A 19,477-nucleotide genomic window follows, 5' to 3' on the forward strand; every position below is an offset into this window, starting at 1 on the left:
TAGGATGCATAATGGTCAAGACCTGCTCCTCCCATGTTGTTAGTTGTGGGGGAGGAGGTGGGGGTCTACCGCCAGTCCGCTGTACCGCGATGTTGTGCGAGTGTGGTGATGTGTGGTGATGTGTAGTGGTGTGTGGTGTTTTGTGCGTGGATGTAGTGTGGGTGATGGTGTTGTGTACCTCTGTGTGGTGGGGTTGTCTATGCTGTGCAGTCTCTCTGGCCTTCGTCAAAATTTTTGGTCGTAGGGGTTTGTGGGTGATGTGGGTGTGTGTTTTATATAGTATTGATTGTGTGGGAGTGGTGTTTGTATGTCTATCAGGTGTGTGTATTTTGAATTGTCCAATGTGGTGGTGTTTTGGAGATGTGTGTGTATTTTGAGCACGTGGCGGTGTGTACCGCCAATGGAATACCGCGGTTGAAAGACCGCTGTGTGGATTCGTGGGTCGTGATAGCATGGGCGTGTTTCTGTTGGCGTGACGGTGGAGCTTTTGTTTTCGCCAGTTTATCACTGACCTTTGGTGTGGCGGACTTGTGTGGGTGTCTGAATTTTGTCGGATTCCGAGATGTGGGTCATAATAGCTGTGGCGGAATTCCGCTGCCGTGGCGGTGTGTTGGCGGTCTTATGCACAGCGGTAAGCGGCTTTTACCACCAATGTTGTAATGACCCCCTACATGTTCTAGAGAACAGGAAAATAGCTAGTAGAGAATAAGAAAGAGCAAAGGGAAATGTAAATATAGGCATTTCTTAATACTCAAATTTAGTGTGAACAGTTTACAGTTGTCATCCACTGACACATGGAAGCAATCCATGTCACTTTCCTTGATAGGTTAGGATGGACCCCAAAAACTCCCACAGAAAATAACATAAAACAGAAAAATATACAGTAGCATCTCCATGTCAATGTTCTGAAATCTAGGAACAACATGGAAGGAAAAATACTTTTGCAGCAGATATTTTATTCATCAGTATATGTATCCATACATCCCTGCATCCAGGGTGCATGGAAAATCATACAAACCGTAAAATTAAGAAAGTCCAATTATTTCTTAGACATGAACCTTCAGTTCGTATATTCATTGTTCATTCTTCCTTATAAAGAAGGAGAAGTTAGTCTTCACTTACATAACTAATATGAAGGGATTGACAGCTTTTGTTAATATCACAATTACTTTTAAATGGTATAAATTGCGCTAACGCAATTTGCAAATAAATGGTTAAATGTGTGCTCCATGCTGTTCGGGGAATACTAAAGATAAAAGTACAATTTTTGCAGTGTGGTAGTTCTTTCAAGTGAGACATCATCATGGAGAAAAACTTAGGGGGTCATTCCGACCCTGGCGGTAAAACCAGCCAGGGCCGTGAACGACGGAAAGCACCGCCAACAGGCTGGCGGTGCTTTCCTGTCCATTCTGACCGCGGCGGTAAAGCCGCGGTCATAAAAGGGGATCCGGCGGTTTCCCGCCGGATTTCCCCTGTCTGGGCTGAATCTCCATGGCGGCGCTGCAAGCAGCGCCGCCATGGACATTCCGACCCCCTTCCCGCCACCCTGTTTCTGGCGGTTTTTTCCACCAGGAACAGGATGGCGGGAACGGGTGTCGTGGGGCCCCCTCACAGGGCCCCAGCATGATTTTCACTGTCTGCATAGCAGACAGTGAAAATCGCGACGGGTGAAACCGCACCCGTCGCACCCCTGCAACACCGCCGGCTCCATTCGGATCCGGCTTCTGTGTTGCAGGGCCTTTCCCGCTGGGCCGGCGGGCGCTCCCTTGGCGGGCGCCCGCCGGCCCAGCGGGAAAGTCTGAATGGCCCCCGCGGTCTTATGACCCCGCGGAGTATGACCCCCATAGTGACAGAATGACCCCCATAGTGACTGTAAAGTGACGGATATACCACCAGCCGTATTACGAGTCCATTATATCCTATGGAACTCGTAATACGGGTGGTGGTATATCCGTCACATTTGGGACGGATTAACACCTCTTCCAAAGTTGTAATCAGGCCCATAATTTTTGCAGTGTGGTAGTTATTTTAAGTGAGATATCATCATGGAGAAAGACATAATAAGCATAAGGTGAAGATGTTAGTTAATGCACTGGGGCAGTCGCCTGTTGGTCCAAACTGCAGTTTTGTAGGAACGTCAGACATCTTCTATGAAAGTCCCTGACCCTCCTTCAGTAAGCAACAGGCCAACTAAGCTAAATTGTTAATCCTCCCAGAGCAGAGAGATGGTGTGTTAATGGAGATGGTAGCCTCTTTCTGTATTGTAGCACCATGTGCCACGTGCTGGGCAGAGAGCAGCCCAGTGTTATTCATTCCATGTTGCACTAATTCAGAATGCAGAGCCGTTAAAACTTCAGCAAACGACTAATCATGCACCTCCAGAGTTTCTATTACATCTTCTTAATCTGGAAACAGTTTCTAGAACTGTTGTAGACTTTATCCCTCACTCTTCTGCTCTAAAGCCCCCTCAAAGTGTTGTAATAAGTGATCAGGAGAATCAGAGGTTTGGGGAGCTGTCTGAAAATACTGGTCCTGCTGTAGTGGTGACCTTCCATGGCTACTCCCTGGAGGGTGTGGTGGGAAAGGTGACTCACCATTGACTGTATTTATTACAATAAAAACAAGTTGTCCCTGACGGGGGCTGTGATGGTGTTCTATCACTTCCATATCTACCTCTGTCGCTGCCTCTACCACTGCCACAACTTCTTCTTCCCTCTTGGTCTTTGCTTGTTATTGTTAGGCCACCTAATTTCTAAAATCTTGCTATAATGGTTGAATGATATGTTCTTATTTTTCTGAAAATACTCCTGCTGTTGTGTGAGCAGCTTTGCACCACGCGTGCAAAGCCCTTGAGTAAAGTCTATGGTCTCCTGTAGGAGAAATTGTACTGCATAGTCAGTGAGACACAGGAGAGATGATTTCCCCACCATTGTTGAAGATACAATAGCTAACCCTACAGCACTAAAACCAATTTTACTCTTAGTAGACAACGGATGCGGTAGGTATATGGATGATATGATGGAGGGGGTGCCAACCACATTCACATACATATGTGCATTCAGAACAATGTTCGGTGTTGTTAGTAGGAAGCAAGAGGAACATTCAATCAATCCAACATTCTGGGGACAGAGTCTTGTGATACTGGTTCACTGTAAAATGTACATATTTGGTATAAGTATGAAAGTGTTTACAGAGACAAGGGGTGCTATAGGTGTGGGTTTCCCAGTGTCCTTGCCACAGAAAAAAAGGAGCCAGGAAGGGCGGGATAAGTAAAGTACATGAACTCCCACGTTTTCTGCCAGAGACTCAAATTGAGGCAAAGGCAGGTGTGACAAAATTCAAGTGGGAAACTTTCGAAATCCACTGTCAATAAGGGACACAGGACCACTTGCAGACAGTGGTGAACCCTCTTCCACACTCAAACATAAGGAAACACAGAAACTAGTGGCCTAAGTGTGTCCGACCCACGCACCGAAATCCCAAATCCCTATACAGGGGAGCTATGGCAGGGGAGAAGAAATGGCAACAATGCAAAAAAAATAGGTAATTCGAGGCAGTGGCCCAGAAAGGCGTGGTCACTGCATTATGACAGGAGAAAAGACAAGCAATATAGAACATATATGATATTTAAAAAGTAGAAAATTCCAATTCAACAAAAAAACTTAACAGTACTAAAGTAAAATACTGACCCACCCTCCTCTTATAGCAAGGGACACCATCTTCTCGCTACAACCAGAGACCCCAAAGGTGTCAGGAACATAGTGATAGGCCATCAACCATCAAGCGCACCCGCAGGATCTGGCAGTCACCAGACAGACAGAGGAGACAAGCCAAATCAGCAGAACACTTCCCTTATTCTATAGTACTTGACGATAAAGAAAACCAGCAAAGTATTCACTGCTACCCCACTATCTCACAAGAAACAAAATCATATAATCAACCCATACAAATTTCACAAACCCATAACTCTATAATATTCAATGTGCATTGTCTGTACATGTAACCACATTCATTTATTGCCCAATATAACTCATTTAAACTCCTAGTACACCAAAATCTTGCAAAATAGGTCAGTGTGAGATTCATATGCATGGAATCGCGCTGGGATAGGCCACGGCATACTCTTAGAAAATTACCTGGGATAGACCAGCACAAAATCAAAAACACCCTAGTGAATCGCCTGGGTCAAGCCAGCATGAAATCGAAAACACCTTCCTCTTGGCACCAAGCACGAACTCTGGGTCAAATCGGACACAGTAATGCAGTATGCACCAAGTGAAGGGCATTCAACCGTCAGACAACCTCTAAATACAGAATGTGCCACGTAGTGCCAAGTAGGGGACACTCAAGCGTCAGGCACCATTTTGGTAAGAAGTGCATGGAGGTGAAGAAAAATATTGAAAAAAGGAAATATTACAGAAGGCAGGATATCCTGAAGTGAAGCTGCATAGGAAATAGGTAATGTCAGATAAATTACAATAAGCAAAACTGCATGGAGCAGGATAAAGTCTAGGTCAGGTACAGTGAGAACACTTACACTTACAGTTGTTCGCTGTGGAGAACAGAAGAGTCACAAAACACGAAAATCTCCTGCACGGTTAGGGAGGACAGAGCTGTCACATTTAAGGCGTCATCTGTGCAATGATCAAGAGCAAAGACAGAAAATAAGAGAAGCCGAGAAGCCGTGTACAGTGTCACTGTGCCTAGGGCCACATCTTCGTCCAAATGTGGAACTTAAAAAAAACACACGGACAAAGGCAAAGTTTCATACGTAGCCTTTATATATAAGTCACTGGGGCATGAGCATAGTGCAGCATGTCCCATTTGGAGAAATTTACCTGCGTATTTTATGCACAAAAACTGGAAATGGCATGTTTATCCATATCCAATCATGATAAAAAAAGGTGCTGTTATGAACAAATAGGTGGTGTGTTGCTGACCACAGGAGGCAAAGTTACACATGTACTACTGCACACAACCATATAGCCAATCACAGTAGAGCAACATCTCACCAAACAAGCGTGATACAAGATGGCAGCAGGTGGGATGTCCACATACTCAACTGTTGGTACCAACTAGTAAGTGAATATGAAGGATTTGCACAACCCCTGTCCAATCAACTTTCGGCATTAGTCCTTATGTACGGAGGCACATTCCTTGCTTGGTAAGTACAGCATCAAGTTGTTACAGAAATTGCACACCTTGTGACACTCATTGGGTAAGCTAAAGGGATATAAATTCATCCCAGCGCAAATGACTACAAGAACAAAATGGGCTTCACACAAAAATGGCTTCCACGTCAAAATGGACTCCACACAAAAATGGCTCACACAATTTGTATTAATTTTAGGCCAGTTTTGATCCATCTAGAGGCTAACCTTGATCAAACATACATTTACTGGTGTGACAGATGTACAGTTACCCTCACTGAAGATAATTTGAGTGTCACAAGCAGTGATGTAAAATTTACACCAGAAGATTCACTAGATGGATCAGGTAAAATGTTAAAAAGAAAAAGTGGGGAAAAAAATATTAAAGTCTGCGGTACTGCAGTCCTAATGGAGTAGAATTCAGAAGAGAAATTACCCAACTTTATTCTTTGTAATCTCACCATCAGAAATGATGAAAACCAGACACAAGCAACACAGATGATTTCTTATTGTCTAAGTCTGAAAAACAATGATATCTTATTGATGGTATAGAGTACTGCTGACAGGTCAAACAATTCCCCTGATGTCATTGGTTGCTGCAATACGGGACATCTCTCTGCTGTGATTGGGCCTGAAGCTAGATTAAGTGGTGTCTATGAATTGGTGTATGTTGAGGTAGTGGGCAAGTTACTTGTTTTATGAATAAGCAGACGATTTCAAAAGGGAGGGGAGTTCATGTATTAGTTTAAAGGTATTTTGTTTATTCACAGCTTTCTCAAATTGATTGATCTAACAAATGACACAGGTGAATAGCTTTTTACATAAGGATTTAATTTCTGTTTATTCCCAAGGCATAATGTCTACACCAGCGATATTCTGCTGGTCTTACCTCAATTTTAATCTGATGTAAACAGGTAAAAAAACATGGCGAAACAATTTTTTGTCTGATTTAGATATTGGCGGACAGGTTACTCTGTCTCAATGGTGACACGTATTCCATCCGCAAATATTTAAATCCCATTATATCCTATGGGATTTAGATAGTGGTGGACAGAATATCTGTCACCTTTGTGATGGAGTAACTCATCCCCAAATATCTAAATCAAGCCTTTGTTTGGTATTTCAGGTTTTCTTTGTTAGCAGGTATAATTTGTTTCTAAATGAGTGGACCATGTTACATACTCTTTATATCTACTAGTGGGATATCTGAGTGAAGTAGGTTCATAGCAGGTTTGTGTAATTTCATTGTAATCCACTTTATTCCAAGCATGAAATACTGTAGTATCTTATCCTACAATCAAAATCAGGGACAAACTAATGATTTGGAATGGTTTGAGATAGGGGTCTGTCAACAGTAAATGTTTAATCTGTTTTTGGTTAACTGTTTTAGAGTAGGTGCTTAACATATCCCTAGTGTGTCTTACTTCATGGGTTGGCTCATTAATTAACGCAAATGGTCCAACAGCTGTTGAGAAAGGATACTGGTAGTTGTATCATTGTTGTCGTTGAAGTGAAAATTAGAAAGGGCAAGAATTAAACAGTGATTTCTTTTCACAAAAGAGGCTACAATGCCTTAAAGTATGAAAATAAATAAAGTGGACTAGGAGGGCAATAACCCACAAGAATAGTTAGGCTAGACTTCGTAGAAATATTAATCAATAAGTTTAAAGTTTAATATTATCAATCTCAAATAATCCTGTGTCTGAATTTTTCAATTGATTATTAAAAATAACCACCACATGACTGTGAATGAATGAAAACTGCTTTGGCATATAATGGAAAATGTTGAATACTCACTCCTTTAATAGCCATGTTTCTGTTATGAACAGTACCTTGAAAGTTTGACTAGTTAATGGTTAGAACATTTCAAGAGCATGTTTAGCCCAGGACCAAGCATTACTTGGGGCACATTTGATTTCATTACCCACACAGTCATTTAGATACAATAAAGGATTAATAAGAGTGATTGAACAGTTTTAATATGGTGATGCATGTTGTTTAGGCTCAAAGAATGGAAACATGACAGCAGTAAAATGCATCTCGAAGTCTTGGAGAGGATTTACCACATTTCCTGGTAGTATCTCTCATGGAGTATTGCAAGCAATATGTATATTGTACTCAATCTGAGGTATGTTGGGAACAGTGACTTTCGCGTGGCTTGGACTCTCAATATGGTCTTTTAAATTGGCATTCTGACAGGATAGTATTTAATGTCTAGAATGTAAAGAAACCAAGGATGAAAGTCCTCTCAAGATGGTCACTAATCAATAAAGATAAAAGAAAGCCTAATAACAGTAATGAGTAAGTGGTGAGCTTTGACACAGGTGGGACCCAGTAGAGCCTCTTAAGATCCACAGGTAAGTTGTTCTAATTGGATAGTGTAGTGCCAATGTTTAACAATAGGTTGGTAAAAAAGATTGTTGTTGAAAAACCTAAATCCTAGATAAACTGGTGTCCAAAACAACACAGCTAATCTTATGTATTTTACCTGTCCTTTCACACAATAAAAATTAATTCTTCATTTAGGAGAGGTAGCTATAGAATAGCAAACTCTCACAAAGTTAGTTACCAACCTGAAGCTGAGGTTAGTAGGTGTTCGGTTTTTTAACCTAAAGTTGTGGCCACACCCATTGATACATTCCCCTTTAACTTCTATGTAGAAAATAGCACCTCTGTTTTGCCCCTACCTATCTGTGATTCATAATGGATCAAAAATCATTTTTCAAGTCAGAAAAATAATCTGACTAATCAAAGGACTTCAATACACATTTTAAAATGTTTTACAGACACAGAGCACCTTTGTACATATGGTCCTGTATTTCACTCACAATCTTCTATTTGCTTCTGCAGAAGAGCAGTGCCGCCACCTCCCCCTCCAAGTGCCACAGGGACTGTAGGAGCTGACATCCCACCTGCTTCAGGTATAATTTGTATTTTAAGTAACAATGTATTTTTTTCTTGCCTTTTTTCTACATTTCTGAAATATTCTTCATCACCTTTGCAATTAAAATGTGCCTATTAAGTTGAGTTCATTTTTATTTTATTTTTTCCTATGTTCATTAATTTTAGTGCAAATTTCACATAACAAATGTCAACTAGATAATCCAAAACTGATCAGAAGTGAGGATTCACAGTTAAAAAATGAAGATTTAGTACTTTTCTAAAAACAAGAAAAAATTGTGAATGTCCTAGAAAATTAATTACATAGATGCCATATAGGAAATAAAAAACAAAGTTTGATGTTGCTCCAATGGTGAGTGTGCACCTGAATGGGCTGCTAACCAAATAAAGATAAAATACTAATGCATAACTTTACTATCAAATATTATATTGTGCTATTACATTTGCTTTGCATCTTGTGTGGTTTTGCCTCTAAATGTAGTAGGACAGTCATGCTGACTTTACACTAGTAGCTTTTTTGCACCTAATTGGGTTTGCAAAACTTTTTGGTCTAAATGTCTTCTCCACTTAAAAGTGTCTGCACTCTTGTTGATGTTGCAACAAGGTGTTTAACACTTAATTGTGCCGTGCGCCTTAATTCTGCATTCCTGCTCAAATTGCACCAATGGAGATGTAGCCCATAAAATGTGACCTATTCTCTGGAAAATTATGCATAAGGTATGCACGGCCTGGTTACCTACTAAAATGGATGTTTAGAGATGGTGATGCATGCCTCTCACTCTAAAATTCAATAAAATAATCATTCAAACTGGCAGAAAGCTGAGTCTCCATACTGCTTCTAGCTGGAAATACTGAACTGAAACAGAAAGTGGCATTGAGTATGGTGTCAGATGATGATGGCCTTTATAAATGGCCAGCGCAAGTCCTACCCACCTGGTATAAGTGGGGACAGCCAGGAATCTTCAAAATGTGCTATTGAGACAGATGAAGATGATGTAACAAGCAGGAGGTCCTTGAGTGCATGAGTTGGACACCAACAATGTGAATGAATGATTGGAGCTGGTGGCCTTGCAGAGAACATAAACTGAAGGCCATCTGTCAGTGGATACTAAAGATCCTGGGAGATGATGTGTGGTGATGTCTTGCTATTGCTGGGGTGGCCTGTCTCTAAACAGCCGACATTATGCAAGAAAAAATATGTAAGAGAAAAGCTGACCAGAGAATAACAACCAGGTTCCGAGCTAATTAGGATCCAGGACAGCAGACCATGGAAGTAAGTGATCTCTGTACAATTTAGTAAATTGGCTATAGGAGACACAAGAAAATGAAATGCCCAAAGTTGTGATCTGTGATACAACCTGACATATTCAAAGTAACTAACAAAATCCTGGCTGATACAGGCTCCCTCATGGACACTATGGCCCTCATTACAACCCTGGCGGTCAAAGACCGCCAGGGCTGTTTCGTCGGTTGCACTGCCAACAGGCTGACGGTGCAATCCTTGGTATTACGACTGTGGTGCAAGCGCCGCGGTCGCACCGCCGGGACTGGTGGTTTACCGACAAGTTGGTCCCTGCAGTTGTAATCTTCCAGGGGATTACGAGTCCCCCTCCCGCCAGCCTTTTCATGGCGGTAGGAACGGGAGTCGCGGGGCCCCTGGGGCGCCTGGGGCCGGCTCCCGTGTTGTGGCGACAACCCCGCTGGGCCGGCGGGCGGAAACTCAGTTTCCACGGGCCGGCCCAGCAGGGATCTGGTAATGGCCACCGCGGTAGTGCAGCTGCATTGGTGGCCGCACCAATGTTGTAATGAGGGCCTATGTGACAGTAGATAATGAGAAGTAATGGGGACATGTTAATATGTAAGCAAACAGGTGAGCACCAGGGACTTGCAAGCAAGTTGAACACCTGTTTTAGACATTGCTTTAAATGTAAGAGATGTTCAGTAGGGTCAGCTCCTTTGCAATGGCGAAGGAGAGTCGCCCCACTGGCTAAGCCAGCAGCTGAAAAATAAAACTATATTTTACTATTGTTTGATTTTTCAGCTGCTGGCTGAGCCAGCATGTGCCAAGAGGGGCGGGGCTGGGCCATGGGAAGGGATAAGTGGAGGAGTGGAGTGAGTGCACAAAGGGACATATTTATGCTCTGTTTGTACGAAATTAGCAACATTTTTTTAAAAATCTTATTCAGTGCAAAACTAACTCCATATTTATACTTTGGCGCTAGGCCCGACTAGCGCGAAATTTATGGAGTTAAAGTCTTTTTTTTTTACGTGGAAACCTACCTTGCCTTAATGAGATGCAAGGTAGATGTTCCAGTGCAGAAAATGACTCTATGGCCTTAATGCCATATTTATACTCCTGTGCACAAATGGTGCACGGGAGGGAGGAGGGGTCAAATAAATGGTGCTGTTGGTCAGGGCAGATGTTAGGGGGCCTGTTGGCCTATTTCCATGGTGGAACACCATGGAATAAGCCCACAGCTGCCCTCCCCAGGCCCCAGAGACACGCCCCCAAACCAGAGGGACTGCGGAGGATGGGGGACCCCATCCCAGGTAAACACAGGTAAGTATTGCATTTTATTTATTAAAGTGCAATAGGGGGCCCTGAAATGGTGGGCATGACTCCTGTCTTTTCTAAGACAGGGGTCATGTGGTATGGATGGTTTTGCATCAGAAAATGACTTTAGGCAGGTTAGAGTAATTTTTTTACTCTAACCTGCCTAACGTCATTTTTTGGTACAAAACCCCCTTCTTCCATAGTGCCATCCCCACCCGACTAACGTCATTATTTTTTATGCTAGCCTACCCTTTGCACCGGCTTGCACCATTCCATAAATATGGTGCCTGGCTGGTGCACAGAAATGGTGCAAGCTGGAGCTAAACTTTTTGGTGCAAAACTGTGTTAGTGCAGTTTCGCACCAAAAAGTATAAACCAGGGCCTAAGTGCACATGTCAGTTTGGTCCACCTTGTTAGGCGGGCTAGACTAATATGAGCACTTAGGTTTCTCTAACCTGGCTGTGCAACACATCCAGGTTGAAGAAACTGCACAGACTCCAGTGCACTGTATGAACAGCAGACAAAGCATTAGGAAGAGGAGTGAGGCGGCCAGCGGTGGCAGCAGGAACAGGTACTTTAAAAAATATATATTATTGTCTTATTTCGCCCGATATTCCCACCCTCCTGCCTCTGCCCATTGAGATTTGCAGAGGCAGTCTCTGACGTTCAAACCACCTCTATGGCAGAATCTTGCAACCATTGCAATAAGGGAGTCTGGGAAGTCATCAAAGGTCTACAGAACCCTCTTGGAGATACCAAGGACAGTTCAGGCTGGAGTACCATATGTGACTAGCATTGCAGTGAGGGAATTGTCATCAGCGGTGGTTGACACATCTCAAAGGTACTATGTAATAGAAAATATCTGCTGACTCACCAAGTTGCCACTACAAGACTCTTAGTGCAATGTGATGCTGTCCTAAATGGGTCTATATCTCATCAAGCCCAACGAAGATCTGAACGTTTGCCTCCAGTGAAATGCCACTACAACAGTGAACATGACAGCATCCACGGCTATGAGCGGGGGAGCAAACTATTAGTTAAGACATGAATGCCTAATTCACTGATATGGTCTAGTTTCTTGGCCTTGTTCATGTTGCATTGGTCATTGATGGCAGGTTAACCCCCAGTGGCCCTCCAGATAAATTATCCCATGGCTGAAAAACTAATTACCATGCCCTCAGTATTACAAGGGTAAAAAGCCCTTAACAGTGTTAATGCTTTTCAGCATTAAAGGGGAGATAAGATGATTCAAGACTCTGGTGGTCATTATGAACATGGCGGTAATCACTGCCCCACCGACGGTGGCGGTAACTACCGCCAACATGCTGGAGGTCCGGACCGCCAAATAATGAAGCCAATGAGAAACAAGTAGTAGTCCATCCACATACCACCAACTTTGTAGTCCCGACAAGGACAGAGGAGACCGCCCAAAGATAGGCGGAAAGGTCCTACCCACCCACCAAATAATGAAACACAAGGCCACCAGCAGTTCTGGGGCGGCACCCACCACCAGGCAAAGGGTGGCGGTAATGAACACTATAAAAGGAAACACTCACCGAAGGCACACACAACACACCGACGCAGACATGGAGAGAGAGCTGGAAATAATGCCAGTGCTGCTCCCTGCCATATACCTCCACGACCGTGACCACAGACGAAGATGGTGATGATAAGTACTGCAACCTAGTACACATGGGAAGAAAGGGCACAGTTACACACCCACCCCAACCACACCGCAACACACTCCCAATCCCTCTCACCATCCCAAGCCATACATACCATAACAAGATGTACTTACCAGACACAAGGCAACAAATACCTGCACCAACGTACACACATGTGCACACCACACCCCCACGGTGAAATGCTGAACAAGGTCATTATACTGTGCCAACAGCACTACTGGGCACTCAAATGTATTATCCAGAAAAAATGTACTGTCCAAATAAGGCCAATGGCCAGCCCAATGTCAATACCCAAAATAGACCGAACGTGACTCCCAAATGTGCAAAGGGTACTCTACTTGAAAGGGGCATAATAGGGCAACCAAGCACCTCAGGGAGTAGGGGTAGGAGGTGGTGAGGGTGGGACTTTCATCTGGAAGGAGGGGCTTAGGTTTGGGAGGTGGAGGGGGTTTGTGCTTGCCCTTGGAAGGAGGGGGAGTGGGCTTGGACCGGGTGGTGGCAGAGGGACCTGGGGCAACACAGGGCTTCTTCCTCCCTGGGGAAGGGACACAGGAATGGGAAGGGCAGACTGAGGCAGACTTGGACGTGGAAGGAGTGGACTGGGCAAGGAGATGGGTACGTTTAGGGATGAGATGGAGTGGGCCAGTGGGTTCAAACAATATGGGAGAAGAAAAGCTTCTTAGGGGCATTTGGAGGGGATTTGGAGGCAGGTCTGGGAGTGGGGGTTATGGGAGTGCTTGTACCAGGTGTAGGTGTGCCGTACGTTGATGCAGGTGCCTGTAAAGTATGCTGATGTGTGGTAGATGTGTGTGGTGTAGATGTCTGCAAATGTTTGAGTGTTTTGGGAGGAGGGGGGTGGACACAGTGGGAGAAGACAGGCTGCCAGTGTTCATGGATGTTGTCTGGGTGTCTTCAGGTCTGGTGAGTGTGCTGCAAGTGTCTGTCAATGTAGTTGTGGTGTGTGCAGGTGTGGTGTATGGGGTGCATGTCTGAATGTTGTGCAGCCCCCCTGTAGTTCCTGGGACTACTACCTTCCCGGGACTCAATTTATATAATAAAGGGGGTCCTTTACAGACCCCTGGGCCCGGGGACGACCACCTCCCAAGGCCAAAATGTAGATGAGTGCGGTGGTCCATGCGGCCCCCACGCAGCCGCTGGGACCACCACATCCCTGGGGCAAATTTAATATGCTATGTAGGCTCCTCATCGCCTGGGACATGGTGGAACACCGTCAACTCCTCCAAACATGCACATAAAGCAGCAATATGGATTTCAGTATTTTTTATTAATTTGAAGGTACTGCAAAATTAAAACATTTGCACGTCAGATGCATTTCAGTGATATGCATTCAACTGGGCTTTATAGGCATTGGTGACACACTTCTCTTTATCACATAGTCCCTCCACAGTTTCCAGTGGCCCAACCACTAGACCGCTACATCTGAAAGGTCCTTTAATCTGAAATGGACCATCTCGTTCTCCATTTTCTCCTTTTTTCATTCCATAATCATAATCTTTTACATATTAGAAGGTTTTCAAAATTACACCTGAAACACCATAGTCAATAATCTAGTAGCAAACATTCTATATACATTACTATATAAAGTGCTTAGTGTTCTATTTACAGTCATATCCCAATTCAACACAGGCATTTTAACTATAACGTCCCTGTAAAATTTGGGTTTTAAGTGAATATATGTATATATATATATAAGAAAGAGGTGACTCAAACAGATGATCTCACCAAAGAACAAAAATATATTCTTACTACAACGTTTCAGCTTCCGCCTTCACAGGTAGTACAAGATGGTTTGCTCAGTGGCTGCACAGCTGACACTGCTGAATTCTTAAAAAGCATCTTGAGTGAAGATTCCAATTGGAATTTGGAATCAATGCAGTCCTGAGAACTCTTCAGTTATGTAGAAATCAAGTGGTATCATCAGTGATGTTTAGTCCATCTGGATGCAGTGATTTTAAACGGTACATCCAGAAATGTTCTCTTTTGTCCAGTAGTTCTTCCTTTAAACATGGTCCACAGGGAAAATCTTCAAATCTGATAGTAAATGGTCTACAAGGTTAAAATGATTGGATACAGGCTGGTCAAGTTCCTTGGTAATTTTTGCTGATGTGTGGTTCCTGAATTGTGTACGGAGGTCATTCACTGTTTGGCCTACATATTGTTTTTTACAGCTTTGACGTTGGCACTGAATCACATTAGTAATGCATGTCATCAGTAACTAGCTCTGTTACAAGAAGGACCTATGGAATAAGACAACATCTTACATGTCGCTCAACATGCATTACTTATGTGAGTCAGTGTCATATTTATATATATATATATATATATCAAAACTTCTCTCCATTCAGGAAAAAAGAGCCTCACTCGCACAATCACTGGATAATCCTTTCATCTCTCATGATGCGTCGATAAACCTATCGCGTTTCGGTCTTCACAGACCTTGATCATTGACATTTGTTGTTTTGTTGGTGTCCGTTCACAAGTAATAGCAATAATTCATAGCCCATAATTTGGGAAGTGGAATGTGCAACGGGGCTGTGAATGGGGGCCCTGCACTGCCCATGCCAATTGCATGGGCAGTGCAGGGGCCCCAGGGGTCCCCCATTCCTCCAGCCTTTTCATGACGATGTAAACAGCCATGGACAGGCTGGTGGATGGGGAGTCGTAATCCCTAGGGCAGTACTGCTTGCAATGCTGCCCTAGCAGATTACAACAGCCGGGACCGCCAGGCTGCAGCCTGGCGGCAGCCTAGTGGTGTCAGCAGTTGGACTGTGGCATGGTCGGACAGCCACTTTGGCAGTGGTCTGACCGCAACCGTGACACCACCAGGGTCATAATCAGACCCATAATCTTGGGTGTCTACGATCTGAGAGGGAATTTTTGCACTGCCAATTTATTGTATTGAAAAAAGTTTCCCGGGGCTAATTTGTGAGCACTGATGCATATACAGGGGTCATCGAAGGAGTATCCTGGCTACACAGGTTTAAAGAAATATGGAAAATTGAGAAACAATGTATAGCGACTGTCTGAAATTGTTTTTTGTTTTATAAGACCCGCAGTTGGACCAGCGGATATGAATGACAATTAAAAATTGAAGTATTTAAAACTAATACAGATGAAAGAGGATGCAGTCTCTCAAGACATGCAGGAACACCCTGTTGCCTCTGTCTGTTAGGTGAACTCCATCATTTCTGTATATAAGTGTTATATAGAGACCCTGTTATGGTCTCTGAGGAATGCAGAAACAATTTAACATATTTACTGGATTTGCCTATTTGTGGACAGAACTCAGTTTACCAGTTCTACTTCTGCCTTTGGCGAATGTTAGAAAAAACAAAGGCAGTGTGTAGGAAAAGTGTCATTAATTTTCCAAAGGTATCTTTCATTGGGATTTCCAAACCAACCCCTGTAACTGTGCCTGGGTCATTGTCACCACAGTGCACAATCATAAGGTCTGGATGTTGCCAATCCCTAATAGATTTAACCAAATGGAGCAATTGATGCCACTTGAACCCTCTCTGACCAACCCAAGTAATATCCACATTAGATAAACCTAGGTCCCTGTGAGTACCACTTTTTTGTGAACTCTTGCTGGCCCAAAACTCAAAGGTGTGTCTCACAATTCACACTTTGAGAATTTTGCAGGGAATCTGGAGTAGCACCCAGGAGAAGTCTGTAACCAAATGAGGTAGATTTTAAATGAAATTTGGTTAAAATTTAGGGTATAAGGTGAATCTAAAAAAAAACATTTGATTGGCTATTGTAGATATATTTGCTGAGGGAGCTGTGGTTATGTAAATAGTAAGTTAATGTTGGCTTGGCTTTAGACAAATTGGAAAACAGTATTAGTACCTGTCACACTAGGCACACACTGATGCATACACTGATACACCTAGGCACACACTGATACACATACTGACATACCCAGACACACGCTAATGCATACTCTGACACATCCAGATGCACACTGATGTATACACAGAGGCACCCAGGCAAACACAGATACATACAATGACACACCTAGGGGCATACTGATGCATACACTATCACACCCAGGCACACACTGATACATACACTGACACAGCTAGGCACACACTGATGTAAACACTGATACTTCCAGGTGCACTCTGCTGCCCACACTGACGCACCCAGACACACACTGATTCACACACTGACACAGCCAAAGGTTGATCTAAATCATCTGCAGCACAGCTAATGTATGAATGTATACAACAACAAAAACCAATTGTGTGCCTAATGCCTATGATTCAAGAATGTTCATCTTTTAATAAACAATTTCTACAACTTTAAGAGAAAAAAACATTAGAATTATTATCAATTGATAAAGTGGAACACCAATGAGTGACAAAGCTATTGAGTGAAAAAATACAAATAAAACTGAATTCTTTGGAAAAGTATGTTTCCAAAAATGCAACATTAAAAAAAATATTTACTTGTTTGTAAGATTTTTAGGGTGATTTTGTGGTGTCATTTAAATTTTGAAGAAGGATTAGTTAAAATAGCTATGGGAAAAATTATTGATTTCTTTTGTATCCAAACAGAAATGAAGTTCAGTATCTAGCAGGCAAGTTTTCTACTTGTGAAAGACCTGCATGTTTGTAGAAAGCAGTTTCTAATGTCTCTAGCATACATTTTACCAATACGTAAGACTCAAGGTTTAAGTGTAAATGCACCATTTATTAATATTGGTAGCACTGTATTCAAGGAAGGCATGTCTTATGTAGCATTGTCACACGTTATAACTTTGTCTGGTTTGTATCTGATAGAGTTTATTGAGAGTAAATTAAATGTTGATTCCAGTGGTATACTGGAGTACAGTCATTTGAGAAGCCTGTATGCTCCACATCTAGGACATGACCCAGTTTACAAAAAGACTAAAATCTGACCAACATGAAAAAATTCTAAGTATCAGAGTGTTCCTTACAAAAAGATGAAAAAAGATGAGAAAGAAGCATTGGGGAAAAAGGATACAAAAAGTGATATTGAAATTGAAGGTCACCAGTTATCAAATTTCTCTGGAGTCAACTGCTATCCTAATGTAGTTCTCAATGCACTCTTCTGTTTACCTACTCTGGTTCATAAACTTAAACAGAGAAAGAAAAAATGATTATGCTTTGCACTCTTGAGCTTGTAACGCTTGTGCAGTGATATACAGCAAAAACACACTCTGCATCTTCTATTAGAGATCTTGCAGAGCGTGCACCGGATCTGTATACTTGGTGCAAAACACTCAAGAAGATCCACAAGAATTCTTGATGGTCCTCCCAGGTATTTTAGAAGAAGCGATGGTACCCATTGAGGAACTATTTGGACTACGTTTTTTATGACAGGATGACTGTGAAAAATGTTCCTTTTCTTCAAAAACAGAAATAGATTCAGAACGATTTATCTACCTAACGCTACCACATTGTAAAACTTTCAGTTTTGAAAAATTGTTTAAAGACGCATCATAGAATAATACCTACACAAAGTGTAAGTCAGACCTGTCAACTTTGAACATAAGAAAAACTGGCAAGTATATCATTTTAATGCTACAGTGATGCAATGCAGATGGAACTACATTGGAAACTCACATTACAAATTTTAAAGCAGAACAAATATCAATTTGTTGTTAACCATATGCCTGTAAAGCTATTATTTTCCATGTAGGAGTAAGTATTACATCTGGACATTACACCATTTACATCAAAAAAACAACTGGACGGACGGAGTGTAATGATGGTAAACTTACATTTAAGCAGAGATTACCCTGCAAATTACCAAATTCTTACTTCTGTTTCTTGAACTAAAGTTCTAAAGAGGATTACTACAGGAGAAATGGAATAGCATATGTCTGACGATTTTAATACAACAAAATAAGGCATCATACGGCTTGACAAGGGTGATGTCTTTCTAAGGAATTGTAAATGTTCAAATCTTCTTACTCTTGGATGGAATCCACAGACATAGTACTACACTGGAAATAAAGATCAGAAAGTTATAACTAGGACTAACATCTACAGAAGATGAAAAGAAAGAATGCTGAACTTTTGTTTGAAGAGCAGCTGGAAAATAATAAAAACAATAACACCACTGATATACTCTACTTCTGGTCAATGGCTTACTGGGCTTTATAATATCATGTGGCCTGACAAGGGTGATGTTTATAAACACATTTTTACTTAGTACCATCTTACATATATATTAATTATAGTATAAAGCTATAATATATGTTATATTAATTAACAAGTATAACTAAAAGACTTTGGTAAATATTTTTAGTGAGTGTCATACATAGTAATGATAATTAGAAATAATATGCTACGTAGTTATGTTTTTTTTTTACAGTTCATATGATATGTTCCAAGTTGTAACCGCTGTGCGCCCGCCAATGCAGCCGCACTCCTGCGGTGCCCATTTGGAGCCGGCTCCCATGTTGCCGCCCACATCCCCGCTGGCCTGGCGGACGGAAACTCGGTTTCCGCCCGCTGGCCCAGCGGGGATGTGGGCGGCAACATGGGAGCCGGCTCCAAATGGAGCCGGAGGTGTTGCGGCCGTGCGACGGGTGCAGTTGCACCCATCGGGCTTTTCACTGTCTGCAGAGCAGACAGTGAAAAGCCGCATGGGGCCCCCAGGGGCCCTGCGACTCCCCGTACCGCCAGGAAAAGGCTGGCGCTCGGGGACTCGTAATCCCCTGGGCAGCACTACTAGCAGCGCTGCCCAGGCGGATTTTCACCACCGGGGCAAATGTGGCGGGAAACCGCCGGTCCGGCGGTGCGACCGTGGCGCAACCGCCGCGGTCGTAATGACCTCGGAAGCACCGCCAGCCTGTTGGCGGTGCTTCTGTCATTTCAGCCCTGGCTGTCCTGTGCCGCCAGGGTTGAAATTACCCCCAAAGTCTCTCCATGTTATATGGCTTATTCACCACAATGGCGAAAATATATTTGGTTACTTTTTCCCTCACCAGGGCTTATAAAACATATTTTTATAAAGTCCCTGCTTATAGTTATGCTTCACCCAGCCCTTGGGGCACTTAGGGCATCCCTTAGGGGTGGCATATATGTAAAAAAGGCAGCTTAGGACTTTGGAAGTACTTTTAATTCCAAATTTGAATTTGGAGTTAATTTAACTTAAAAGCAGCCAGCAAGGTAGGCCTGCTTTTAAAATAA

General features: G+C 42.7%; 1 protein-coding gene across 2 annotated transcripts in view; it reads left to right on the forward strand.

Annotated features, from left to right (window-relative positions):
• PRR29 (proline rich 29) overlaps positions 1–19,477 on the forward strand; it is a 527,555-nt gene that overhangs the window by 458,837 nt on the left and 49,241 nt on the right. For both annotated transcript variants that reach the window (XM_069238100.1, XM_069238101.1), the window contains exon 5: positions 8,001–8,071. In XM_069238100.1, the coding sequence (XP_069094201.1) occupies positions 8,001–8,071 (71 nt within the window). The remainder of the gene's footprint in view (positions 1–8,000; positions 8,072–19,477) is intronic.

This window comes from Pleurodeles waltl, chromosome 6, assembly GCF_031143425.1.
Source record: "Pleurodeles waltl isolate 20211129_DDA chromosome 6, aPleWal1.hap1.20221129, whole genome shotgun sequence".
Classification (NCBI taxonomy): domain Eukaryota; kingdom Metazoa; phylum Chordata; class Amphibia; order Caudata; family Salamandridae; genus Pleurodeles; species Pleurodeles waltl.